Genomic DNA, 16,986 nt, shown 5'->3' with positions numbered 1-16,986 from the left:
GTAAGACATTTTTAATCGAATCTCACCCCTCAATAAAGTAATTAATTACTTTCAAACTAACTTTATCTTTTCATATTTACTCTATTAAACACCCTGTAATAAATATAAAGTCATAATCAATAGAGGCACTTTTGCAAAAAAAAAAACAATGATTACACCTCGAAAGATTAAAAATATTTTATATTTTTTAACATCCAACTTTTTAAAAAATGCCTTACATTTTTAAACAAAGAGAATATATGTAGGGAAAAAAATTAGTACAAATAAATTTTATATACATCAATAACTATCTACATCATTTCCAATTTGATGATATAATAAATATACAACTAGCTGCAAACCATGTATACAGTTTATGAGACATGTATACATGTGAGCGTATAAAATTTTATGCAAATGTATTTTTTGTCGAAGTTTTTTTTTTTGGGGGTTAAGGTGGCACATTTTGAAAAGGCACGTAGCCAATAGACAATAATTGAATTATTGTCAATTAATTGGCCACCTTTGCCGTACAATGTTATAAATTGACAAGCCATGAGTTGCTTTCAGTATTCACAACAATATAACTCAATGCTTTCTTTTCTTTTCTTTTCTGCTACAGTGGTTTTCAAGCCTTCAAGTTATACCTTTTTAGTTTACATTAATCAAGTGGCTTTTTTCAGGCTGTGCTCAGGAGTAGATTGGTAAATTTATATTGTAAATTTTTTTGTTCATCAGTTAAATATTAAAAAAATGTTCCCACCATATCAATTCAAACTAAATAACATATGATAAACTGCCTTACCTTAAAAAAATCATGCATAATAGGAATAAAAAATAGTTAAACAGCTTTTTTTTTTTAAGCTGCAGCTAGGTTTTGAATGAATCAGATTCCAAAAGTTTTTAAAAAGTTGATATATATTTCTATTCACATTGAGCTATTAGTCATTTTACTAGCTTAATTAATTTTCTATTTTTACCATGAGAGATGTTACATCCACCTCTGGTCCTATTTATAAAATATAGAAAATATTTATCTTGATCCTATTTCCATAATATTTCAATATTATTATATCTATCTTTACCTTTTTATCCAAATTAAGTGTTAGGAATGCTAATAATGTTAAAGTATTTTATTTTCAAGGTATATATATTTGTTTTGTTGAATTGTTGTTAACCACTTCATTGCGTAAAATGATATTTTCCAATTTATATATTTCTTTTTTAAGAGAAAATAGAATGGAAATTATCGTTTTTTTTATGACCTCTATTCATATCTTACCCCACTTAACCACTCTTACTATCTGATCCAGCCTCTGGTAGATTAATATTGAGGAAAATATCATTTAAAAATTATTATTAAATTTTTTGTAAAATTCGTGTGTAAATTAAATAAGTCTCCATTTATTCTTTTTGCCAGCCTCCAGAATTGTTGGTGACAATCACGTTGCATAAAATAAATGAGAAAAAGGGTTGTATATAGATTTTAAGAAAGTTTGGAGTTTGCCGAATTATTATTATTATTTTGGTTAAAAGGAACTGAATGAATAAAGAAGATTTGATTTTGCAGACATTTGTGAGTTCTAACTTCACGGTGCATTGAATCTTCCTTTTGACATTTCTGAGCCTTCACTTTCAGCGTTTGGCTTCACTTGATGAGCATTTAGAGAGTTCAGATTTTTGTATTTTTATTTTATATTTATGATAAAAATTATGAAATTTTAATAAATATATTTTATTATCAATCTAGATCTAGACAATATAGATTTAATATAGATAGTCTAATTTAATATTAATTTTTTATAATTTTTATAAGTTGACTATCCATAATCTAAACAGTCTGAATTTAATATTAAAATTTTTAAAACATTTTATAAATTTTTTTAGTAAATTTAATATTAAAAAATAACAAAAATATTCAAACTGGAATTTAAAAAAAATTAAAAAAAATTATAACTTAGAAAATTTTAAATCTAGATTATCTAGAATGTATCTAAATAATTATTTATAAAAATTATAAAAATATTTAATATTAAATTGAATAATTCAAATTAAATTTGTATTATCTAAATTGATAATAAAATAGATTTATTATTTTTTATATTTCTTATTTTAATAAATATAAAATAAAATATAAAAATAAAACCTGTAAATTTGAATTTAAATTACTCATCATGTAAAAAGCACATGCATAAACTGAATGCTGATTTTGAAACTGGCTCCTTTGTGTCTGCTTCACTCATCTTCTTTGCACTCATCTGACATCTCCGAACCTATTACAGGATACCTATATATACATAAAGTACATATCTTCATTTTTCACTATCAATTAATTTTTCTCACTATATAATAGCAAGCTTATAATATTAATAGCCATATTCAATCATAAATTATATCTATATCTATTATATAAAATATAAAATCTATTAAAAATTGCATTGTGTATAACCTACAACAATGGAACTCACCTTACATTTTTGTGTATATGGATCTCACAGTCTAATTTTATTTAGGACAACTAAAATCAGTTTAATTATCAATTTATTTATTCTTTTATATATACAATGTAAGAACTTGGCTTCATTATTATTATCCCACACACATATAACCTTTAAAAGTAAAGAAGCAGGGTGTAATTGAATGAAACCAAGAAATAATAAGTGCAATTCACTAATCATACGCTACGCTGTTGAGAGATTGTTGAGATTAGGGGCAAGCAGAGGCGATCAACAGAGGTCACAGCTTCTCCAAGTTTTAAAAGTTTTCCGAATACTGTATAGATATTATATACTTTCCACTTTTTCAAGATTTATCAAAGTTTTGTAATGTATATGTTTTTTAATCTAAACCCCCTTATTATCAAATCTGGACTCCGCCCTTGGTTGATATCATGATGATCATAATGTTTGAGTCATAAAGAAAAGAAATGGAAATACATATGTTGATTGACGATTGACTCATCAAGTCTAATGAATAGATACTATTATTAGGCTTCTTAGAACACTATACCATTAGAATTTGCATGATTTTTACCATAACCTTGTATTAAATATATATATATATATATATATATTACATGCATTCGTGCAAGGGATTGTAATTAGGTTAAGGGGAAAAAACTGAAGTGACAAAATAAAATTGAAGTTTAATCTTGTTTAAATTCGGATTCACCATATGTGGATTAGGTAACTAGTAAGAGTCAAATTCTATTTGAGATTGCTCTGCCTATTCATCAGTCTCTATCATCACCCCCTGATTGCATTCATGTTCTCTTCTTCTTCAACAAATGCCACTTTCATTCTTCCTAGCCACACGCCCCACTCTAATCATTAATTCTCTTCATCAATAGACGGTGGTTGACTCCCCAATTCTTAACCGCCTCTTTAATATATAACACTGCTCATTAACTCATGCCCTTTTTAATTTGAACAAACTGAACTTGCTATCCCAAAATAAAAGGTAAAATTGATTAATTAGATGATTTTATTTAAAAAAATTAATCATTTAATCCTTATGATTTTAATTTAATTAAGACCTCAGCTTGAAATTTTGGGACTAGTGTTTTAAATTGCTAAAATTATATAACTGTGTGTTGTATTGAATTACTAAAGTTTAAGGAAAACCATAGAGAATAAATGATTAATTTTTCGAACCGTTGTTTGATTTGTTTTAGGAGTGAGTATGTATCCCTAGATCAAAATATGCACGCCTGACCCCTTTGTTTGTACTCTTGGAATTTGGATGATCTTACTCTCTTTTCCTGTAGGTATCACACAATTAGGTGTTTAAAGCTATTGTGTTCTTAAAGCACACGACTTTACTTCAAACCCTTTCTCTGCTTCCTATTCTCAGGTTAGGAACAACACTTCCCTCTGCAATCACATGAGCATATGAATTGATCTATCAATTCTGCTAAGTTCCATCACGTGATTTAATTTAAGTTCTGCAACAAATCTTAGATTATGGAAGAAGAGGGATGTACTTAGGATTCCATAATTAAAAGGGTAGGAAATACTGAGGTTGCTTCTTAGCACCTGCAATTAAAACTGCAACCATGCATAGAAGATACAACAATTACACTTGATCATTAGGCCCTACGAAAATCCTAAGAACAGCATCCTAGAAAAATCTGAATCATGGCTACTGCTTCTAGTGATCATTATTATTAAACCATGATCAGTTGTTGTCGGGCTTCGATCCTCAAATCCTCTCTCATCCTTCTAATGAAGTCATCGAACTTCTTGTTCAATTCCTCTGTACTTAACAGACTGCTCTCTTCTTCTCCTTCTCCTTCTTCATAATCAATTTCTTCCTCTTCTACGTTTTCTGGGATCAGAAGGTCGTGACCTTTTGATCCTTCTTTGTCCCCTGCATCCAACATTCCAGATTCTTCATCATCTTCCAGAACCGAATGAGAGATTCTCAGTTCTTCTTCTTCTTCTTCTTCTTCTTTCTCTTGATCAACCTCATCTTCTGCAATTGCCTTCTCTATATCTTCATCTCCTTCATGGTACCTGATCTCAACTGCTTCATCTGGAGGAATGTTCTGTTCATCAGGTTCTTCCACCTCCAACAATAACGGCTCCGTGGCCTCAATATCTGAGAACTCAGACCTCGAACCATCATCAACATACTCAGAAGAAGAAGAAGAAGAAGAAGAAGTAGCATCCTTCACATGAGGATCATCGCTGCCGCTAGACCCAGAGAAAGATCTGGCGATACCCACAAAAACCAGAAGGCCATTGCAGAGGAGGAACATACAGTTCTTATCTACGGTGTGAGTGAAAAGCTGGAGAGGGAAGGTGGAGCAGTAGAAGTTGACGTAATGGAATAAAGCGAGCAAGGAAGAAGGAGAGAAGAGAAAAGAAAACACGGACACAGAAACTAAGAACTGAGTAAACTTGATAAGATACTGAGCTTTGAAGCTCTGATAATTCAGAGATTCTAAGCTTGCAGACCTTACTTGATCCATGATTTCAGAATGGAAATGAAACTAAGGATAGTTTCAAAAAGGAGTTAGCTCTGTAAAGAGAGGAAGCTTGGTGTGTACAGGCCATGAAGGCCTCCTCACATATATACATGTATGTTGGTCAGGGATGTCACTTTGGGTTGTTTTTTCTTAATTCCGCAAATACCCATGTGGTTGGAAAATTATTCTTGGGCAAGATTTAACATTTTGTGTTATCCTAAAGCAGCTCACGTGTTCTTGAATAGACAACTTAAGCCCTATCAAATATTGGTGCGCAAGGACTAGGCTCGTGATCTTTAAAAAGTTCCTCTAGCGATCAAATCCTACATGTGATTTGTCATCTAGTGATTATTATTGATTTTATTTTTAACTATACTAAAATTGCCTCCTAATTAAAGACATGGTTCAATCAGAGTTCAAGCTAATGAGTCTGAATGACTTGTTTAATTATAATGATTTTTTTTTATAACTATATGATATTTAATATTATTAGCATATATTCAAGCATTTTTTTTTTGGTCCAGTTGGAGGAAGAAAGAAAGAAAGAAATGTAAATCCCCCTTGACATAAAAGAGCGCTCTCTCTCTCCCTAATGTAAAGTAATTAATATTTTAAAATTTTACTCCTATTTATTTATTGTTGTTTAAATTCTTAAACAACAATTTGTTATAATTATTACTTGAAAAGAAGAGCAAAATTAAAAATTTATGTATTTTTTATAATTTTAATGTTATAACTAACATTTCCTCATTCCGTTTAAAAATGTAAGGCATTTTTTAAGAAGTTGGATATTAAAAAATGTAAAGTATTTTTACTTTTTTGAGGTGTAATCATTACTTTTTTTTAAAAGTGTCCTTATTAATAAATGACTTTATATTTATTTTAGGATGTTTAATAGAGATAAATATGAAAAGATAGAATTAATTTAAAAGTAGGTAATTATTTTATTAAAGGAAGAAATTTCGTTAAAAATGCTTTAAACTTTTGAACGGAAGAAGTATTAATAAGTACAAAGTTTGTTAATTTTTACTGTCAAAGCACAAAAGGTTGAAATCCACTGAAACATTGTGTAATTACTATAATATCCAAACATCATCCAGTTCTGGGACAAAAGATTTCTCCTTCCGGGAGAGATTGTAATAAATGGGGATGGATACAAGAGGGAGGGTATTGTACAGTTTTTGAACATAGTATTTGCCACAAAATATAAACATGTATAGGAACTGACCACATAACAAAAGCATCTTGATGTTGTTGTGTTCAAATATATATGAGCGAGGCTGACTTGTCCAGTAACATTCATGTGAAGGCTGGTCCCAAACTGCATCCAAATTGTGGCTCTCGTAACGGATAGAAATGTGAGTCTGTGAACAACCTTCAAACTCACCACACATCTTTACATTATAGTTCAATGCACAAGTCATTGTTTATGTGACTCTACATGGGCTCTTACAAATCATTTTTCTTTTTTCTTTTTAACTTTTTGGGTGATTTCAACAGTTCTCGTTCTTCATTTTTTTTTTTGGGGGGTTCGACTGTGGTATAATGTGTTCAGGCTTTTTTTATTTATTAGATTTATTTACTGAAAAAAAGGGTTGAAATTAATAAATAACATAGAGATATATAGATTAAAGATGGGGTTTTAATTTGATCTGAAAGCTTAGACTGATAATATGATTTATTTATTTATTGTGGTTTAGGGAATAACAAGATGTTTTGTTTGATAACTCACTTGTCCTTATCTGTATTAGTTATCAATCAACTCTTGTTGATTGTCCAAAACTAAATGTGACGCCCTCAATTGCGCATAATTAATCTGAGTAAATGTTGCAATTTAAAAAATACCCCTTAATTACCCCTTTGTCTTGATTTATAAGATATTTTTAAATAAAATTACAATTATAAAAAAGTTAATTAAATATAGTTTGGTTAAAGTATACATTTAATTCTTTAACTTTATATAAAGTTTCATTTTAGTCCATTAATGTTATAAAGTTTTTTTTAATCTTTTAACTCCAACACCATTAGTTTTATTCTAACAACTTTTACGTTAAATTTTTAAATATTGATAAAATATTTTTAAATGTTGACATATTAAGTTTAATTTTTTAAAAATAACAATGACTGATATAAAAAATAATCATTTAAAACTAATAATATTAGGGTTAAAAGATTAAAAATATACTTTACAAAATTAAAAAATTAAATTGAAATCTTATATAAAATTATAGGACTAGAAGTATATTTTAGCCATATAGTTTATAATTTTATCTTAATTTTTTTATAAACTTTCAAAAATACCTTCTCTAATAAGAGTGGGAGGGAAATAAATTTATTTAAGGAGTGAAATAATAAAGATTGATATCAAAATAATTATTATTAATAAAATCTTATTTTTTAAAACGTCTTATGTTTTATGAAATCAAATTACCTTAAAAAATATTTTATGAAATGGGACATAGAGAGTATAATATTTTATTTGTATTTTTTATTGACAAGATCATTGATACCTTCCACCATAGTAGAGTCATCTCTTGTCATTGTAAATATTTTGGATATAAATTTACCTATCAACATGATCATATAAAAGTAAAAAATAAAATAAAATTAAGCAACACTTTTTCATAATATACCGAAAAGGTTTAATTGTTGATAGAGTAAAATAATATCATATAATTCATATAATCAACTCCACCTAACAAAATAAGAATTATTATCATTGATGTTCCTGGTTTAAAACATTGCCAATGCAACCATCATGTGATTGAATTGATGGGAAACTGTGCTAACTTAAATAACAATTTTGGGTTTGAATCAACTTGTATTAATTGAATATCGGATGGTTTGATTTAAACTTAAAATAAAATAATATTTTCTTGAAAAAAATCTGAAATGATGCGTCAAAATCAAAAGACCCGTATGTCAAATAATGAAGGAAGTACAGCAGAAAACTCATGCAGTTAGCTCAAGTCTATTTCATCAAGAAAAGCATCGTGTAATTAGAGCCATAAGGCTTTGAAAGAGAAGCATGATTAGATTTAATTGCTGCTTAATTTGGAACCATAAATTGTTGTATCAAAACTTGGTATATGTCTAGAACTTGCTTACATTAATGACATGATTATCTCAGCATTAATTATCATCACTAAGATGCCTTGCCTTGATTCGTAAGCAAACTATCTGTATCACACACCAAGAATATATATATATATATATGATCATATCATTATCCATAACCTTTCCTATAGGGCACGACTCCAAGTATAACATTATTTAGGCCACAAAAATATGTGTCGAAGTGTCCTCTTCTAAATGTAAATTTTCTTTCAGCAAATCCCTATAACTCTGCAGAGATAATTTTAGTTACCCATGCTATTTGATTGAAATGAATTGGGTGAAATTTCATACCATTTAAATATAAAGTGTCACTTTTGAGCAATGTTGTGGAGAGAAAAGAATCACATTAAAAGAATTGAGAAGAATGAAAGTTAAATCTCATGAATAGAATTAATGATATTTAGGTTCTCGATAAAATTTTCATAAATATAAATTGTAAATACTGATTTAAATAATTAGAAATCCAGAAATTTAAATTACAATTAACATTTTTTAAATTTTAAATGTAATTCTTAGTTTGCAATTGGGATTATCATTTGTAATTATTTGAATTAATAATTATAATTTTTTTAAAAAATATTATTGGGACTTACTTGTAATTAATTTTTTTCTTTAGAACTTTATTGTTATTCTTCCAAAAAAAAAACTTTGTCAAGTATATTGTGAAATGATATTTTTTTAATTGTTGCAAAAGTATCGTATTTGATAAACAATCATGGTCAAGGTACAATCACGTATTAAACACACTTACTTTCCCATAGAGGATGTGTATAATGATATTTAAATAGGAATTAGTATATAATGTCAAACAAAAGACTGTCTTCACCGAAAAGAAAGTAATAATAATTTGTCTTATTGAAAATTAAAAATATTTATTAAAATATCATTAAGTTCAAAAAGGTTTAATAATGGTAGCTCAAATTTGTTTGAATTCACAACATTTAAATTTTTTATTTTGTTAAAGGGAAATCCCTTCCATTAAGGAAATAATATTTTTAAGGGAGAACTCCAAATGTGAAAAAAAAATGACTTGCGGGGACACTTGTCACAGGGACCCACAGTGTAAGTTTAACCCAGGTTTTTGCTTTTTGGTCAATCCAACCATGGCTGGTTAAATTTAGGTATATTGTAGAATTTTGTTTTAAAAATTAGGGAATATCAAAGACTTACTTCAAAAAATACGAATATTATAAATATAAATAATGACGAAGATCAAAATAGGCCACAGGAATGCCAAGTAGCGGGTGGTCGCCTTCGGCGTTTTGAACGACCAGCTCACATTGTTTGCCAATTATTGTATTCATCATTGCTTTTCACAATTATGCATATTCATTGTTCATTCTTCTTCAACTTTGAACGTGCATGTACCTACAACCTCAATCATTTGCCATTTCATCATTGATTATGTAGCTTAATGTACCTTAAACATAAATATTCGACAATATTTACAATTATAAAGATTGATTTTTTTGTAAATATTCGTTTCTTTTTTTTATTGGATTTCAGGACAGAAACAGCCTTGATTTCAAGTTCATACTCAAACAAAATTTATTGGTTCAAATGTGAATGTGTGATTGGATAATTGAAGTATACTTCAAATATTCTTAATTTTTTTTAATTCACCAGAAAATAAACGACCATTTAAATTTAAATTAATATATATTAATTTAAATATAAAATTTAATTGAAGTGATATTAAACGAAAAGGAAAAGCGTCTTTCATAGAGGATCCCCAGCAAGGCCCAAATGAAGTCCGTGATTCTCAAGGGGCCTAAGTGGCGGGACGGAAGGGCCCAATAAGTTGGAGATAGCCGCCGAACGGCGGTTTTCTTTATTCCTACTTGGCTACTTCAAACCAGAACTAACCATCAAGACCGCCTACAAACATGTCTTAAGCCGGTCTCGTCCCCAAGCCAAGGTCCAAACACGCCTTGATTCTTCCCTCTGCAAAACCCTACAAGGAAACCTCAGCTCTCGCTGACGCAGATTAAACAAAGACTGCGACATGTCTTTGAGGGTTCTCGGATCGCGCGTCATTCCCTTCGTATCGAAGCGCAATGGGCGACTACTTTGCTCCATCGCGGCTTCCAGTGCTCCCAAGGAGCCGCTCCCTTCCGCCTCCCCAGAATCCGATGTGAGTTCAACAAAAGCAGGCTGGAGTGTTCTCAAGTTCGCCCTCGCTGGTGCACTCACCGGAGCCACCGCTGCCGCTGGCTACGTCACATACGGTTCGAGTTTTTTATTGCTGCTGTTATCATTGTACTTGTCATTTCGGTATCATTGGTGTTGCTGGACGGGTTTTGGTTAACTTGGGGTATAGTTTTGTGTTAGGGAAATGTAATGTTATTAGCCTTGAATACGGGTATGTATGATATGCTGAGTGCTGCTACTTGATTTAGGCGTGATCGCTGTTCTTAACAAATACTGCCAATTGCCGTTTTATGTCTGCTAGACTGAAAATTGGAAAGCTTTGGAATTTTGCAGCTTACAGTTTGGATGAAATTGAAGAAAAAACGAAGTCTCTCCGTGAATCAGTGAAGTACAGTGCAGGCGAAAATGCCACTGCCCTCGATGTGAGTACCTCTGAAGGTGTCTTGACACTCTTATCAATATTCTGTTTGGTGGTATTTGTTTTACTTACACATTATTCTATTTACTGGATTCTCTTTTATATTTTTTTCGAAAGGATTCAGTAATACCAGATAGAAGTTTCTATTATTTTTACCGTTTGGTTGACTGCAATCTGAGTTTATTGGTAAAGATATATTAGAAGGTATTGGGCTAGATTTAGTTATATGGAGGAATCGTAAAGTTAGTTCTGTTCATAAGGAGTTCAGCCTCAAAAAAACGTAATTGATCAGTCCTAACCGTTAGCCTTGGTTTGAAGTAGATAGAATGTTTTGGATTATGCCTCTCTGCTTAATTGAGTATGAGGACTTTTAGTAAGTTCTCCCAATTATCTATTTTGTTTAATGCTTTTAGATATGGAACACTCACATCTTTAGTCCTGAATGCCTTCACTTTTGTGAAGCTCTGGACTATGGCTCGTTTTGATGCGGTACATTATCATTATTTCTTTGGCCCCTCCATATTTGTTTTTGGGAAAAACTTGTATTCTTAGCTTTATATATTTAAAGCGCTTATTTTCAATTTAATCAAGACATGTGAATTTTTTATAGATTATTTATTCTATAATAAAATATTGTTATTAATATTATTAACACAATAAAAACTGTTTGTCTTGATTTGATTGGATAAAAGCATGTTAAGTATATAAGGTTAGTTACCTTAGTCTTACCCTTTGTTTTGTAGTACATAAAATTAGTCAGTTGACATGTGCTGGTCTAAATTTTGTGCAGAAATTTCAGCAATTGCTATATTCAACAGCAATGACAGGTGAATTCATGAGCTACTTTATGTACATTACACCCTTCAAACTAATCTCTTACCTTCTTCTTTGAAGAAAAAAACTTGTTTTTCTTGTTGTAATGGAATCCTCTTCTTTTTTTCCCTGGGATTGTTGGCTGCTATATGAATATCATGGATTTGAGTTAGTCAATTAGATGACATCTCTACTTTTTTCGTAGTTCTGTTAAGTGTTCGTACTTTCCTTTCTATATGACCATGAGCAACCCCCAAAAAAAAAAAACATGGTTGGGGGAGAATCGTGTATCAAACAATATTTTTCTGGGCAGTTGAAGTAATATTACCACAAAGATATGCTTTTATTGACATGTGGATCTCCATGTGACTTTTATAAGATCCTACTCTTTGGATGGAAAAATTAATCGTGTCAAAAGTTTGTGCATGAGATATTTGCATATCTTATCTTTTCTCTCTCAGGTGGAGAGGGGGTTCGGTTAGTAGAAATGGAAAGTGTGGCTTGAATATGCTGCATTTTTAAACAAAAATATATAAAATTCACAATGAGAAGCACTGAGATGGTTGACTAGATTTACTTGAATACTTTCAGTTCTAAGAATTCACAACAAGGAGCAAGCCGGGTATTTTTGTGGGGTGCAGGCCATAGGCCTAATTAGACTAAGATTGGAGGTCAACTGATTGTGTCAAATTCAATACAAAATTTTTTAGTTTGGATCACAGAAGATAGCTATTTTAATATGAAATGCACAGAAGTTGTTTATATCAAGCTAGCTTAATATTAATGTTTAAAGAACCTATTCTAATCTAAAAAGTTACAAGGCCAAAAATACGGAATTATTAAAATTGTGAGTTTAAAGGGCTTAAAGCAAATAGAGAGAATTTGAAGGGGGGGACATGTGATTCATATAGAGGTTTGGATTCAACACTGGAGTGTGCTTTCGCTAAACTTTTGAAAATATTACAACATTATAGTTGCAAACTCAACGTCGGTTTATATCCAATTGCCCTTTGAGATGTTTATTGGAAGATGCCAAAGAAAATTTGACATATCTATGCTCAAATCATCCAGCAGCCCCAGATAAACTATTTTCACTGTATATTTGTCCACGAGCTCCAACATCTTTCCTAGTACTGCTAGCATAGGAGTATGTGCTGAAAGCAAATTATCAGCTCAAACCTCTTACTTTCACTATCGTGCTCTCTCTCTGTTGTTAATATACCGCCCATAGCAGCAGAATGTTTTCAGTTCAAAAGGCCAAGTTGGTCAGTGAAATGCATCTGTGAAGAACTCAAATCTTGTATTAAATTGGTTGTTGGTGTAATCCTAAAGTTTAAGCTTTCTGGCCAATGACTTAAAAGCTATATGGTCTATCACAAAGGTTCTGTTTTACACTTGCTACTGCAATTGCATTGGCCTCCTTAGTCCAATGATACTATTGTTTTCTCACTGAAAAATTCATTATATATCTGCTCAGGTTATATTTTGTTATCCGTCTCTGAGGTTCCTCTGCTGTTTGATGTAATCATTTATTTTTGATGGCTAAAGGTGACTAGATGATAATAACACACCATCTGTTTGTTTATGTTTTAATTGCTTTTTATTTGTAGTTAGTATTGACAGCATGCTGGTTCTTTTTTCTGTAACATCACAGTGCCTGCTAAAGCAATAGAACTCTACTTAGATGCACGAAGGCTTGTAGAGGAACAGGTTCAGGTAAATGCCTATCTTTCCTCTGATTTTCTATTTGATTATTCATATTCCTGTTAATTTTTTTCTTCATTTATTTTAATACCTTGCTCTTGCTACACTTTAGAGTTATACGGAACCATACTCAGATAAGCTTCTTCCAGATTTACTTCCTCAGGAGCGACATGTGTTTACACTTGTTCTAGATCTCAATGAGACCCTAATTCACTATACATGGACGGTATGTCATGGAATGTAGATAATTATACGCTTTTTAGTAGAAATAAATTGAGAAATCTTATATACTAGCAATGTGATTTGGTAATGCCAGAATTTTTTTCAGCAATGATTTACACGTTGTATGAAAGTTCTTGACCCTTTATTATCAAGATATTGCTTCATATTATCAAAAGTTCTTGAGGTCAATATTGAACATTGTAATCTTTTTCCCTTGTTATGTAAAGAGGGATACAGGCTGGCAAACTTTCAAACGACCTGGAGTTGATGCTTTTTTGGAGCATCTAGCACAGTTTTATGAAATTGTTGTGTATACCGATGAACAAAATATGGTACTCTGCCTTTTTCTTTTTTAATTGTTCCCATTCTGAATGGATGCTTATCATTATTTCTTGAGTATTGTTATACCTTGTTCTTGCTTTTTGCAGTTTGTAGACCCTGTTCTTGATAGGCTGGATACCAAGCACTGCATAAGATACAGGCTGTCAAGGCCAGCTACCAAGTATCAGGATGGCAAGCATTATAGAGTATGTTTGTCTTATTTCTTTTCAATTATATATTTTTTCTTCATTCTGGATGCCCTTAGGCATAGGAAATAGGAATCTTCAATGTCACGGAGTTTGGACCTTAAATTTTGTATCTACAACCTGATACAGTAGAGAGTGTGTGTGTGTGTGTATCAGATTCAAGCTTGATGGATTCTTGTACTTATATGGCCTGGTGTCTGGGTCAGTTACCAATTTTTTTTTAAAAGTATGTGGAGGCGCAAACTCTTATGTTGGTGTGACTTGTATTGTTCATAGCATCAATTGAAGATTTAAACATTTGGTGCTTAACATATTGTTTTTATCATATTGATTACAGGTAAGTTATCTTAAAAATCTAATACAGAAGGAAACTTCCCATTGTTTGTCATAGTGAAGAACTGACTAAGTTTCTTGATACCAGGTCCAGTTAATTGAATTTATTACGTCATTAGGTGAAGCTGATGTGGTGTAAATGTAATTCGTTAACACACAAATTTGGGGGCTATTAACTTGTATTATTGTTTGGCATGTTGAAGAGCATGCGAGAGGCCAGTATAAAGTAATATGATGTTTCGAGTTCATGGACACTTATGTTGAATTGAAGCATCATCTCATGAGTTGGAATTGAACTGTCTTATTTTCTTTCCTCTTGCCTGGCAGGACCTGTCAAAGCTAAACAGAGATCCAGCAAAAGTTCTTTATTTGAGTGGCCATGCTTTCGAAAGTTGCCTTCAAAGCGAGAACTGTGTCCCTATTAAGGCCTGGCAGCAAAATGATACAGAGGACACAGCTCTTTTGGATTTTATACCATTTCTCGAGTGTAAGCACTTTCATAAGATATGTTAATGAAATCATGTATGAAGTAATGAAGATATTGTTGACTTTTTTATGCTGGCAAAAATTGCATTACGTCTTCCATTATCTTGTGCAGTTGTCGCCCGAAGCAGCCCAGGTGATATAAGGCCAGTGTTAGCATCTTATCAAGGATGTGATATTCCAACTGAATTCATTAGGCGGTCCAAAGAGCATCAGAGGTAAAATTTCAAGATGTGTAACTTTTGCAGGCATTGAAGCTAAAACAGTATTTAGTGTATGCTTGTTTGTTATTTTTGTCCTTTTGAACTCATGAGAAAGATTATTTTCGCCTTTTCGTCCATGTAACTAGGGGATGTTGCTTGTTGAGAATTTCGGTGACTTTGTTGGTATTTACTGTATGCTTGTTTGTTATCTTAGTCTTTTTGAGCTAATGAGAAAGATTATTTTCGCCTTTTCCTCCATGTAACTCGAGGATGTTGCTTGTTGAGAATTTCTGTGACTTTGTTAGTATTCTAGTAACATCTTTTTTTTTTTTTTTAATTTGCTCATCAAAATGATGCAGGAGAATGCAAGGACAGAAGCGTGGTTTTTGGAGACAGTGATACCAGTAACACCAGAGTGTCGATTAATGCCTCCTAGGAAAAATTAGGAGACTGATTATGAGAGTTTCATCTCAAATTTGATTCACCTGAGATGCGGAAGTGATTAATCGTTGTGTCAATTTGAACGTCTAAGAAATAGAGAAATATAGATTGTTTTCCTCGAGCTTGGAATAATCCATTTTTGACACTAACCAATGTTGCTGAAAGTTGATGACAGGTTTTGGGACTACCCATTTATTAATTTGATCTCCTTGTTTACACTTCTACAAGCTCAAAGGTCTAGTTTGAGATCTAGAAGTTCTCGGACACGTTTTGCAAATGATAGATTAGCAATTCAATTATAAATGAACAGTTGGATAAGGAATTTTCAGTGGTATTTACATCTTAAACGTGTCTATAAAACGGTTCCAAGTAAGACTTTGTCGGGTTTTTGATCATCTGATTCTCCTAAAAGCGTATCTGGGGCTGTGGGTTTTATGTTTGATTTGAATGTTCATTACTTTTCTGTGTCTTCCAATATATATGTGGATAGTGAGACACGAGTATATTTTAAATGAATGCTGGGATTTGAATAATAAAATAATTTTGCAGGTAGTTGGTAGTTGTGTGTGTGGTTTTGATTCATTTTCAAGTCAGGCGACCAACTACGGGTGCAACAACCAGGATATTGGAGAAATCATCATTACTAATCACTAAATAATATAATAATTTGTGACTTAAAATTCTTACTTCTGGTTCTGTGTTAGTGTTGATAAACGAGTTTAAGTAATAAGGTTGTTATATTATTCAGGATGTCAAAGGGGCTAAGGCTTGCATTTAATTTTAGTTTAGTTTAATTTAATTTCTTAACTTTTATCAAAAATATTATTTATATTATAATTTAATTTGCTATATTTATTGTAAATTTTACATTCATCCTTTATATTAATTTTATTCATGTGATCTCCTAATTTGTAACAAGTATTTAGGCATCTCGTTCCATTCAACATGATGATTTTTAAAAATTAAATTTAATATGTTAATATTTAAAGGTGTTTTGTCAATATTTAAAATTTTAATGTAAAATGTTTTGTTCGTGAAATTAATGGTGTTAGGATTAAATGATTGAAAAATATTTTATAGAATTAAATAATTAAAAATGAAATCTTACACAAAATTAAGGAACTAATTTAATTGTTTCATTAATTGTAGGGAGAATGACGGGTAACTCTAAAATAGAAAAGTGACAATTTGATTTTGCAAAATGTGGTAATAACAATAGGGTCTTAAAAAACTTCTTTGAAATTAAGTTTTTGTATAAAATCACTTTGATATTTCTGCAATTTAAAAAATTATTATTTTTTAATTTTTTTTAGTCATTGGTAGAACCTAACTTGTGATTACTTATACTAAATTTATAAATGATATAAAATTAGTTAAATTTTGCTAATAGAAATTTGTTATTTTCTAAATCACTTTAATTATGGGTGGAATTAAATTTGCAAATGCATATGCCAAACTTGTAAACCATATAAAATTAGCTAAACTTTACTGAATAAAGAAAATTACTAATAAAAAGTTATAATTTTTTAAATCATTGTAGTTATTGGTAAAACAAAACTTGTAAATACTTATATTAAATTTGTGAGTAATATAAAATTAGCTCCAGCTGGGCACTAAAATAATTTT

The 16,986-nt window shown here is 30.9% G+C and overlaps 2 protein-coding genes across 2 annotated transcripts; one reads left to right on the top strand and one right to left on the bottom strand.

The window, feature by feature from the left end:
• Nucleotides 1-3,939: 3,939 nt before the first annotated feature.
• On the bottom strand, nt 3,940-5,037 carry LOC129318931 (uncharacterized). Its single transcript, XM_054963940.1, has one exon. The coding sequence runs from the start codon at nt 4,949-4,951 to the stop codon at nt 4,145-4,147; it is 807 nt and encodes a 268-aa protein (XP_054819915.1). The 5' UTR covers nt 4,952-5,037; the 3' UTR covers nt 3,940-4,144.
• Nucleotides 5,038-9,928: 4,891 nt separating this feature from the next.
• LOC129317600 (mitochondrial import inner membrane translocase subunit TIM50) lies at nt 9,929-15,698 on the top strand. The gene is made up of 10 exons (XM_054961929.1): nt 9,929-10,293; nt 10,550-10,638; nt 11,425-11,461; nt 13,102-13,163; nt 13,264-13,377; nt 13,601-13,705; nt 13,802-13,900; nt 14,561-14,720; nt 14,832-14,934; nt 15,279-15,698. Exons 1-10 carry the CDS (start codon nt 10,071-10,073, stop codon nt 15,316-15,318), a joined length of 1,032 nt encoding a protein of 343 aa, XP_054817904.1. The 5' UTR covers nt 9,929-10,070; the 3' UTR covers nt 15,319-15,698.
• Nucleotides 15,699-16,986: the final 1,288 nt, after the last annotated feature.

This window comes from Prosopis cineraria, unplaced genomic scaffold (assembly GCF_029017545.1).
Source record: "Prosopis cineraria cultivar Desert tree isolate PC_DT_omini unplaced genomic scaffold, ASM2901754v1 PC8, whole genome shotgun sequence".
In the NCBI taxonomy this organism is placed as follows: Eukaryota; Viridiplantae; Streptophyta; class Magnoliopsida; order Fabales; family Fabaceae; genus Prosopis; species Prosopis cineraria.
The sequence above is the reverse complement of the archived record's forward strand: the minus strand, read 5'-3'. Positions and strand labels throughout refer to the sequence as shown.

Coding starts and splice junctions, on each gene's coding strand:
- LOC129317600 (XM_054961929.1), top strand. CDS start 10,071: ATGTCTTTGAGGGTTCTCGGATCGCGCGTCATTCCCTTCGTATCGAAG. Junction 13,164..13,263: donor TTGTAGAGGAACAGGTTCAG/GTAAATGCCTAT, acceptor GCTACACTTTAG/AGTTATACGGAACCATACTC. Junction 14,935..15,278: donor CGGTCCAAAGAGCATCAGAG/GTAAAATTTCAA, acceptor AAAATGATGCAG/GAGAATGCAAGGACAGAAGC.
- LOC129318931 (XM_054963940.1), bottom strand. CDS start 4,951: ATGGATCAAGTAAGGTCTGCAAGCTTAGAATCTCTGAATTATCAGAGC.